Here is an 11,482-nt window from a genome sequence, read left to right on the forward strand (position 1 = left end):
ACGTTCGCATGGCACTGTTGTTGCCAGTGTTGCAAGGTATTTATGTGCCAAATATGCTAAATATTTGTATGTCCCTTCATACTTCCACCTCTGTTCCAGAGGACATGCTTCCATGCTGATGACGTGTTCTGCTCACTAACGATCCAAAGCCTGCCTGTAAAGGCCTATACTTTAAGAACTTAGGTGTATTTTTATCATGCCCCACAAGTAGTAGAACAGGCAGAAATCCACCCCTTGTCTCTGAAGGACCGGGAGGCAGTAGTGGACCATTTGGGAAAGGTAGCCCGGGATGATTGGGATCAGTTTGTGCTGTGGCTAGTGGAGGTGGGCAGGGAGATGGAGAGTCTAACTCGTGAAAACCAGATGATCATATGGTGTAGTCTTTTGGGACAGGGCACATTGGGAATCAATTGGCAGGACTGGCACACCCGATTCTAAACCCCAGACAGGTGGCAAAACAGTTGTTTGGGGTGTACTCTTGTACTGCAGGGATGAATAAGATAAAGCGAATCCCTGGGGAAACAGGGCGGGATACACTTAATCACATACAGGCATGGGCATGGTGCTGGGTGAATCCCTTGGATGGTCCATGGGTGATACCACAGAGAGGGGCACCAGGACCTGGTGGGGGTGTGGAGCAGGGTAGGGGTGTGGAATTGCTGGAGAAATGGTTGGAGCTGAGTAATCCGCACTTCATGGGACATTTAAGGTTGCAGCACCCTGAACTTGCTCCCAATCAGCTAGCCCAGTTTCTGGAACAGGCATCGGGGGGAGAGCCAGTCCATGTTATTACTCCAGGGGATCAGTACAAGGTGGAAAGGGGTGGGTCAGCCCGAAGGGGAGGATGTAGAGGAAGAGGTCGTGGCTTTGGGGGGTAGTCAGGGATGAGCGGGCAGCTATAGAGCAACAGATCCAGAGACTGCAGGCTAAACTGACTACCCAGGATCTTACCAGATCAGGGGGAATGTGGCCCCAGAGCCAGAGGAATGGCACTGCCTGAAATGCCAGGCATACAGTTTTGCTAAGGAGACAGGAATGTGTTTGGTGTGAGGACCCCCTGCTCCCCTGTGAACCAGTGGGAGGGACAGAGGTGGGTGCTATGACTTAGCCCTGGTCTACGCTACGAGTTTAGGTCGACTTTAGCAGGGTTAAATTGAATTAAGCCTGGACACGTCCACACGACAAAGCCCTTTCTTTCGACTTAAAAGGCCTTTTAAACCGGTTTCTTTACTCCACCTCTGACGAGGGGATTAGCGCTAAAATCGGCCTTTGCGGGTCGGAACTGGAGTAGTGTGGATGGAATTCGACATTATTAGCCTCTGGGAGCTATCCCACAGTGCTTCATTGTGACCGCTCTGGACAGCACTCTCAACTCAGATGCACTGACCAGGTAGACAGGAAAAGCCCGGCGAACTTTTGAATTTCATTTCCTGTTTGCCCAGGGAGGAGAGCACAGGTGACCACGCAGAGCTCATCAGCACAGGTAACCATGATGGAGTCCCAGGATCGCAAAAGAGCTCCAGCATGGACCAAACGGGAGGTACGGGATCTGCTCGCCATATGGGGAGACGAATCAGTGCTAGCTGAACTCCGTAACAGTAAACGAAATGGCAAAATATTAGAAAAGGTCTCAAAAGCCATGAAGGACAGATGCCATAACAGGGATGCACAGCAGTGCCGCATGAAAATTAAGGAGCTAAGGCAAGCCTACCACAAAGCCAGAGAGGCAAACGGAAGCTCCGGGGCAGAGCTGCAAACATGCCGCTTCTACGCGGAGCTGCATGCAATCCTAGGGGGTGCAGCCACCACTACCCCAACCGTGTGCTATGACTCCGTCAATGGAGAAACACGCAACAGGGAAGCGGGTTCGGGGTATGAGGAAGATGAGGATGAAGATAATGTAGATAGCTCACAGCAGCAAGGAAGCGGAGAAACCGGTTTCCCCAACAGCCAGGATATGTTTATCACCCTGGACCTGGAACCAGTAACCCCCGAACTCATCCAAGGTGTGCTCCCAGACCCTGAGGGCACACAGGGGACCTCTGGTGAGTGTACCTTTGTAAATATTACACATGGTTTAAAAGCAAGCATGTTTAATTTGCCCTGGCAATCGCGGCCAGTACAGCTACTGGAAAAGTCTGTTAACGTGTATGGGAATGGAGCGGAAATCCTCCAGGGACATCTCCAGAAAGTTCTCCTTGATGTACTCCCAAAGCCTTTGCAAAAGGTTTCTGGGGAGGGCTGCCTTATCCCGTCCGCCATGGTAGGACACTTTACCACGCTAGGCCAGTAGCACATAGTCTGGAATCATTGCATAACAAAGCATGGCAGCGTATGGTCCCGGTGTTTGCTGGCATGCAGACAACATCCACTCTCTTTGTTATCCTCAGGAGAGTGATATCATTCACGGTCACCTGGTTGAAATGGGGTGATTTTATTAAGGGGACATTCAGAGGTGCCTGTTCCTGCTCGGCTGAACAGAAGTGTTCCCCACTGTTAGCCACGCGGTAGGGGGGAGGGGTGAAGTGATCATCCCAGAGAATTGTGTGTGTGTGGAAGGGGTAGTTGGGTTTGTGCTGCATGTTAACCCAGAAACCGCAGCCCCTCCTTTTACATTGCAAACCCATTTTAAATGGCCAACCCAAGGGGTGCTTGGTATGGGAAATGAGGGCGCTACTGTTTGAAACCATTCCCACATGTTAAGAAGGTTAAAAAAGCCAGAAGACTGTGGCTTACCATGGCTGCCTGCAAGCCGAAATCTGTTGCCTGGCACTGCGTGAGTGATCTCTCACACCAAACCAGCAGGCCCTCAATATAAGAGGAAAAATGCGACCTTGTAATAAAAGCACATGTGCTGTGTAATGTGAACAGCAAAATTTAACGTGAAAGAGTGTACCCATTGTTCTCTAAAATGTGTCTTTTTTAACCACCTCTCCCTTCTCCTCCACCAGCTGCAAATGTTTCTCCTTCACAGAGGCTAGCGAAGATTAGAAGGAGAAAATGGCGGACTCGGGATGATATGTTCTCGGAGCTCCAGATGTCCTCCCTCGCTGACAGAGCACAGCAGAATGCGTGGAGGTAGTCAATGTCAGACTACAGAAAAGCACAATATGAACAAGAGGAGAGGTGGCGGGCTGAATCGCGGGATGAACAGAGCAAGTGGCGGGCTGAAGATGATAGGTGGCATCAGCTTGCAGACAGAAGGCAAGAGTCGATGCTCTGGCTGCTGGAGCATCAAACTGATATGCTCCAGTGTATGGTTGAGCTGCAGGAAAGGCAGCAGGAGCAGAGACCACCGCTACAGCCCCTGTGTAACCAACAGCCCTCCTCCCCAAGTTCCATAGCCTCCTCACCCAGATGCCCAAGAACATGGTGGGGGGGCCTCCGGCCACCCAGTCATTCCACCCCAGATGATTGCCCGAGCATCAGAAGGCTGGCCTTCAATAAGAGTTAAAGTTTTAAACTGCAGTGTGTCCTTTTCCTTCCCTCCTCCCCCACCCATCCCGGGCTACCTTGGCAATTATCCCCCTAGTTGTGTGATGAATTAATAAAGAATGCATGAATGTGAAATAACAATGACTTTATTGCCTCTGCAAGCGGTGCTCGAAGGGGGGAGGGGAGAGTGGGGTGGTTGGTTTACAGGGAAGTAGAGTGAACCGGGTGGGGGGGGGGCGCGGAGGGTTCATCAAGGAGAAACAAACAGAAGTTTCACACCGTAGCCTGGCCAGTCACAAAACTCGTTTTCAAAGCTTCTCTGATGCGCACCACGCCCTGCTGTGCTCTTCTAACCACCCTGGTGTCTGGCTGCGCGTAATCAGCGGCCAGGCGATTTGCCTCAACCTCCCACCCCGCCATAAATATCTCCCCCTTACTCTCACAGATATTGTGGAGCGCACAGCAAGTAGCAACAACAAGGGGGATATTCTTTTCGCTGAGGTCTGAGCGAGTCAGTAAGCTGCGCCAGCGTGCTTTTAAACGTCCAAATGCACATTCCACCACCATTCGGCACTTGCTCAGCCTGTAGTTGAACAGGTCCTGACTACTGTCCAGGCTGCCTGTGTATGGCTTCATGAGCCATGGCATTAAGGGGTAGGCTGGGTCCCCAAGGATCACGATAGGCATTTCAACATCCCCAACGGTTATTTTCTGGTCCGGGAAGAAAGTTCCTTCCTCCAGCTTTCGAAACAGACCAGAGTGCCTGAAGACACGAGCATCATGTACCTTTCCGGCCATCCCACGTTGATGTTGGTGAAACGTCCCTTGTGATCCACCAGGGCTTGCAGCAGCATTGAAAAGTACCCCTTGCGGTTTATGTACTCGGTGGCTTGGTGCTCCGGTGACAAGATAGGGATATGGGTTCCGTCTATCGCCCCACCACAGTTTGGGAATCCCATTGCAGCAAAGCCATCCACTATGGCCTGCACGTTTCCCAGAGTCACTACCCTTGATATCACCAGGTCTTTGATTGCCCTGGCAACTTGGATCACAGCAGCCCACACAGTAGATTTGCCCACTCCAAATTGATTCCCGACTGACCGGTAGCTGTCTGGCGTTGCAAGCTTCCACAGGGCTATCGCCACTCGCTTCTCAACTGTGAGGGCTGCTCTCATCCTGGTATTCTGGTGCTTCAGGGCAGGGGAAAGCAAGTCACAAAGTGCCATGAAAGTGCCCTTACACATGCGAAAGTTTCACAGCCACTGGGAATCATCCCACACCTGCAACACGATGCAGTCCCACCAGTCTGTGCTTGTTTCCCGTGCCCAGAATCGGCGTTCCACGGCACGAACCTGCCCCACTAACACCATGATTTGCACATTGCTGGGGCCTGTACTTTGTGAGACGTCTATGTCCATGTCAATTTCCTCATCACTCTCGTCGCTACAGTGCAATCGCCTCATTGGCTGGTCCTGGTTTTGCTTTGGCATGTCCTGGCTCTGCATATACTCCAGAACAATGCGCGTGGTGTTCATAGTGCTCATAATTGCCGCGGTGATCAGAGCGGGCTCCATGATCCCAGTGCTATGGCGTCTGGTCTGAAAAAAGGCGCAAAACTATTGTCTGAAGGAGGGAGGGGCGAGTGACGACATGGCTTACAGGGAATTAAAATCAACAAAGGTGGCTGTGCATCAGGGAGAAACACAAACAACTGTCACACAGAATGGCCCCCTCAAAGATTGAACTCAAAACCCTGGGTTTAGCAGGCCCTTGATTTCACGGAGGGAGGGGGAAGCAAATGAATACAGAACAAATCTATTTTTTACATCTTAAGCTGGCAGCCGACGGTGCAGCATGACTGATAACCCTCGGCATCTTCTGGGTGCTTGGCAGAAAATAGTGTACTACGACTGATAGCCGTCATCATCATTGGGAAGGCAGCAGAATATGACTGGGGGACATATGGAGTTTCAGCCATCATCTGATCGAACCAGTTGTAATACATCATCTACTGCCAACAGGCAAGGGGCTGCTGCTGTGTAGCAATGCAGCCCCACGTCTGCCAGCCCCACGTCTGCCAGCACCCAGATCGCCGATGACAGCTACCAGTCATACTGCACCATCTACTGCCAAAAGGCAATTAGCTGCTGCTGTGTAGCAATGCAGTCCCACGTCTGCCGGCACCCAGATGACATATGGTGACGGTGAGCTGATCTGAGCGGGCTCCACGCTTACTGTGGTATGTTGTCTGCACAGGTAACCCAGGTAAAAAGGCGCGAAACGATTGTCTGCCATTGCTCTAACGGAGGGGGAGGGGCCTGACGACATGTACCCAGAACCCCCCGTGACACTGTTTTGCATCATTCAGGCACTGGGCTCTCAACCCAGAATTCCAATGGGCGGCGGAGACTGCGGGAACTGTGGAATAGCTACCCATAGTGCAACGCTCCGGAAGTCGACACTAGCCTCGGTATTGTGGACGCGGTCCGCCGACTTAATGCACTTAGAGCATTTTCTGTGGGGACACACACAATCGGCTGTATACAACCGATTTCTATAAAACCGGCTTCTATAAATTCGACCTAATTTCGTAGTGTAGACATACCCTCAGGGGTGCCCTGGGAGGCATCCTGTCCATGTTCTCAGTTTAGGACGGGATGCATCTGGTCACCCCACGCTCCAGAGGGCGATCAAAGGGAGTGCCATGAGGGAGTTTTTAATAGACACTGGAGCACCCATGAGCTTAACCACATGAGGGCAGGGGAGGCCCTCAGAAAGAACTGTAACAATTGTAGGGGCAACGGGAGGGGAGATACAGTTAACCCTGAGATGGGGACAGATCAAAGGAATCTGGGGGGAAGGGGAGATTACGTGAGGTTGTAATGATATGCTTAATCTATTGGGGGCAGAAGATTTACACAAACTGGGACTTGTACTGGGTTTAGCCAATTGGGTGTGTTTACTGGGGCAGATGCAGGACTGACAGGGCTATACCATTCCTATGGGGATAGCCACTCTGACCATTAAAGCGACACATGCCCTCCCACCACCCATGGCAGGATGGGAACACATTCCTGTATGGGCTAAGGATAACCTGGATTGTGGTAGGGGCAGCATGCTGGAGGGAGGGGACCCTCCCCCACAGAAACAGTATCCTATTCCTCGGGAGGCATTGGCAGAGGTGGGGGTAATTATTGGGGAATTGGAACAGAGGGGATTGATAAGAGCGGTTGCATCCCCTTGTAATGTTGCTGTGTGGCCAGTAAGAAAGCCAAACAGTACCTGGCATCTCACTGTGGATTACAGGTCACTAAATGCTCTGGCCAATTCACCAGCCTCAGTAGTGGCAGAGTACCCTGAAACGCTAGCCCGTATTGGACCCCAATTCTGAATTTTCACTGTTTTGGACATAGCTAATGGGTTTTGGTCTCTGCCACTAGCTACCTCGTGCCAGTATAAAACTGCATTCACATGGGAGGACAGATAATTCTACCCCAGGGATATCAATTTTTCACAGATACATGAGACAGGCTCACCTCTGCTCCACCCATTCCCCGAGCCCTGTGGCAGCTCCCCACCCCACCCCCCCTCCGCTCTGAGTCATCTCCCCCGTGGCAGCTCCCCACCCCATCCCCCTCCGCCCTGAGTCATCTCCCCCGTGGGAGCTCCCCGCCCCTGCCCGGGGAGCCGTGCAGCAGCTCCCTGCCCCAACTCACCTCTGCTCCGCCTCCTCCCCGAGCACGCCATCGCTGCTCCACTTCTCCCGCCTCCCAGGCTTGCAGCGCCAATCAGCTGTTTGGCACTGCAAACCTGGGAGGGAGAGAAGCAGAGTGGGGTGGCATGCTCAGGGGAGGAGGTGGAGCAGAGGTGAGCTGGGGCGGGGAGTTCCCCTGCGTGCCACTCCCGCCCCTTACTTGCTGCAGGCGGCCTTCCCCACGCCCCTCTGCCCCAGCTCCTAAATACTGGCAGTGACCAGGGCGGCCAAAATCCGGCTGCCGCGGTCGCCAACAAAGAAAATGCTGCTCCCCAAATCCTAGCGCCCTAGGCGACTGCCTAGGTCGCCTAATAGGTTGCACCAGCCCTGCTGGCACTACAAGCAGAAAACATTAAAGCAGAAGTGTTAAAGGAATCCATAGTCTGGGTAGCCGGATTACATCTGGCTGGCACCCCACACCAATGTGAAGCCAGCCCAGGTAAATCCCAACATCAGGTGTTTCGGGTGGCTAACCCCAATCAGGAAAGGAGGGGACACTAGTATGGTTTTTAGATGGAAGTTGTAGGTATCAGGGGGCACAGAAAACTGCAGGCTTAGCTGTTGTGGGAATCAGAGGAAATGAGACAGTGAGCACTATTGGTTTCTCGCTAGAAGCAAGGTTAGCTCAGGAGGCAGAACTGGCAGCCTTGCTAACAGCTTTAAATGAAGTGGATCCCAAATTTGAGTCAGAATGTTGGGGGTGGTAGATTCAGATTATGTATTTCTTGGGGTCACATTAATGCTGAGATGGTGGGCGGAGAATCATTTCAGGGCAACAGACGGCTCCACAATCAAGCGTGCTAACTGGTGGAAGCGAGTGGAGGAGCTCAGTCACTGTCTTACACAGATCAATGTGGTAAAGATAAAGGCACACAAGAAAACAGAACCCCTAAGCAAAGGGAATAATCTGGCTGATGCAGAGGCCAAACAGGATGCAACAGAGGCACCCCCATGGCCCTGGAAGCCAGAAGAGAGTGTGCCTGTAGCAGTGATAACAAGAAATGGGGTGGATGCAGATCGGGGAGGGCGAATTCGAGAGTTGCAAAAATCTGACCCAGGACAGGAAGGCATCATGAAACTTGGGGACAGGCATGTTTCAAAGGTGGAACTAATGGAAGGGATTTGGTGTGTCTTAACAGCTGAGGGACCAGTAATGCTGTGCCCTCAGGGAAGCCGGACAGCTTTCTTTAGCTGGGTGCATGGGAGCTTGGCTGGGGGATACCCAGGGTTTGAGGAGGCACTGGGAACTTTAAAAAGGTTGTGCTGGTGGCCAGGAATAGCAGCTGATTTAAAATCACATCTGGAATGTTGTTTCAACTGTGCCAGGCACAACCCACCTCACAAGGTGCTAAGGGGAGAGAATTAATGAGACAAGCCCCAAAGGGACCTTGGGAAAGAATACAAATCGACTACACAGGACCCCTACCACCAGATCACAGAAAAAAATGATTAATGTTGGTGGTAGTGGATGCTTTCAGCAGGTGGGTGGAAGCTTTCCCCACAAAGTATCAAAGTGCCGGAGTAACTGCTGAAATACTGGTAAATGAGGTATTCACTCACTGGGGGGTCCCAAAGGTGATTGAATCAGACCAAGGAGTTGCTTTCCGGTCAGATCTGTTAGAAGAGCTATCAGCCCTTGCTGGAATCACACAATTGTTCCATATTGCTTATCACCCACAGGCTGCGGGGCAGATGGGACTCATGAACTGCTCCATTAAAAGTGAGCTAAGAAAGGGAGTGGAAATCGGAGGAAAAAACTGGTCACAGTTACTGCCCTTTGTCTTAATGAGAATAAGGGCCCGAGAATCAAAGGGCACAGGATTTTCTCCATATGAGGCTCTCATGGGAAGGCCCATGAAATGGTGGGAAAATCTACTTACCCCAGTACCTGACATGGCTTAACACAAGAATGGATTTTAACTCTAATTGACCATGTAAAACAGGTACAGCAGGTGGTGGCTGTGACAGTACCTCCCATAAGGCTTTATGGAAACATGCTTAATTGTTTTATGCTACTGTAACCCCTTTGGGGTTTAGAGAGCATGGCCCCTTTAAATCTTTTTCCTGGGGGGAGGGGGAGAGTGAGAAAAAAGGAGGGAAACTCCAGGGGGTGACTCTGAAGCTGAGAGGGGGAGAGAGGCCCTGGCAAAGTGAAGTAGCAGAGAACCTGCCTGAAGCCTGGGAAGGGCAGGGCGGCCAATCGGGGACACCCCAGGACAGGAGCCAGGAGGAGCACTGTGCCAGGGAGGCAGGGCCGGCTTTAAGCCGATTCGGCTGATTCCCCAGAATGGGGCCCCGCACCTAAGAGGGCCCCGCAATGTCCGGGGCTGCCGGCGGAGCGGGGAAAAAAAAAAAAAAGCCGCATCCTGCTTCTCCCCCCTCCCTCCAGCGCTTGCGCCGCCATACAGCTGATCAGCGCAAGCCTGGGAGGGAGGGGTGAGGAGGAGGAATGTGGAGTGCTTGGGGAAGAGGCGGGGCCAGAGCGGGGCTTTGGGGAGGGATCCAATGGGGCAGAGAGGGGGTGGGGCTGGAGGCGGGCCCAGGGCAGGGATTTGGGGAGGGGTCCAATGGGGAAGGGAGGGGCGGGGCTGAGGGCGGGGCCAGGGTGGGGATTTGGGGAGGGATCCAATGGGGCAGGGAGGGGGCGGAGTTGGGAGGGGCCGGGGCAGAGTTGGGGCGGGGGGCGCGAGACAATTCGTGTCCCGGCGTGCGGCCCCGCATCTCCTAAAGCCAGCTCTGCAGGGAGGAATCGCTCGAGAAGGACAGGCCGGAGCTGGACCCAGTATTACGGCTGCCCAGAGCTGCATGGGGCTGTGAGTACTGGGGCTTGGGACTCTGTGGTCGCTCTGTGTGGCTTTGCAGAGTGTGGCAGAAGAGGGCACCGGAGGGGTTTGTTGGGGGAAAGTTCACTGGCGCCGAAGGATTTGGTCCAACCTAGCGGAATCAATGCGCTTGGTGGGGATGCCCTCCTTCCGCACTACCTGCGGGAGCAAATCCTCTAGTCTCCTGATGAAATCCGACAATTGTTCTTGGGGCTGCTGATAGGTATGGTGGAAATGATAATACAGGTCTTCACTGCTATAAGTAGCACCGTAGACACTCTCTAGAGCGGTTAAATAGTCTTGCACTGTGGCAGCTGGTTGGGAGTCTTTCAGGGCTCGGATAATTCGCATGGCAGGTCCCCTCAGACTCTCAAGCACACGTTTCTGCTTCTCAGCATCAGAGCATTCCCACTGTTGGACAAGTGGCACTGTAAAATCCCTCCAGGTCTCGTAATCCTCCTCCCCTGAGGGTATAGGTGACATCCCCGAGAATGAACGTAACCGCTTGTATGGAGCACTTTCATATACCGGCCTCAATGCATCTTTGAGAGTGTTTCCCAGCTCTTTGGCCCATCCCACCAGGCTGGGTGCTGCAGGTGTTGGAGCCCCTCCTAATGCCAAAATTAATTCTTCTCTTGTCCGCTTCTCATCCACCATCAGAGCCTGCAATTTCTGCGCTAAAGAAGCCACCTCAAGTGACACAGGCACACTAGGAGGGGACTGCTCTGCCCCCAGAATTGTCCAGGGAATACCTTCTACATGCACCTCTTTGGGCACTTTATCAAGATCTGTTTCCTTGCAGTGAGTACATAGTGCTACCATGCCCTTCACTTTGCGGTTGTAAATACGGGTGTGGACCTTTACCCTCCCCAGTATTTCAGCTTCATCTAGGCTCTCCTCAATTTCATTTGGTTCCATCTCTTCTGGGAACACCGCCACCAGCACAGCTTTGGTTACTGGGATTCATGCCCCTCGGCACAGGTCTTCTAATAATCCTCTCTCCATTTTTTTTTTTTTTTAAACTGAGATGAAAGTCACTCAGGAGTTTCTTTGCTCTGTGAAGAAGAGACCAGGGTGCACGACGTAGGTGTGTGTGTGTGTGTGTGTGTGTACTGCAAAGTCCCCGTACGGGCCACCAAGTGTAACTTTAGCGCCCAAGTGGCCAAGATGGAGTCTGCTCTGCAGGCAGCTCTGGCCAAGAGAAGGCATGCGCAGGAATGCAGCAGGAGAAATCCCTTCCACCCCAGGGGCACCTGTTCCAACCCCCCCCCCCCCCCCCCAGAGTGAACACACACATGCACAGGAAAAGTACAATGGGTATAAGAAAGGGAAATATTTATTTACAGAGGGATGAGAGGAGAACAACAACAAGGGGAAATATATGGGGAGCAGTAGAACAGGGCTGCATCCAAGCCAAGGCCCCACAGGCCCAGTGGTAGCACAGTCTGGAAGGGCAGACACTGAGCAATGT

General features: G+C 52.6%; 1 protein-coding gene across 1 annotated transcript; it reads right to left on the reverse strand.

Annotated features, from left to right (window-relative positions):
- Positions 1-10,095: 10,095 nt before the first annotated feature.
- LOC128826276 (paraneoplastic antigen Ma1 homolog) lies at positions 10,096-10,929 on the reverse strand. The gene has a single exon (XM_054009524.1). The coding sequence runs from the start codon at positions 10,927-10,929 to the stop codon at positions 10,096-10,098; it is 834 nt and encodes a 277-aa protein (XP_053865499.1).
- Positions 10,930-11,482: the final 553 nt, after the last annotated feature.

This window comes from Malaclemys terrapin, chromosome 19, assembly GCF_027887155.1.
Source record: "Malaclemys terrapin pileata isolate rMalTer1 chromosome 19, rMalTer1.hap1, whole genome shotgun sequence".
Classification (NCBI taxonomy): domain Eukaryota; kingdom Metazoa; phylum Chordata; order Testudines; family Emydidae; genus Malaclemys; species Malaclemys terrapin.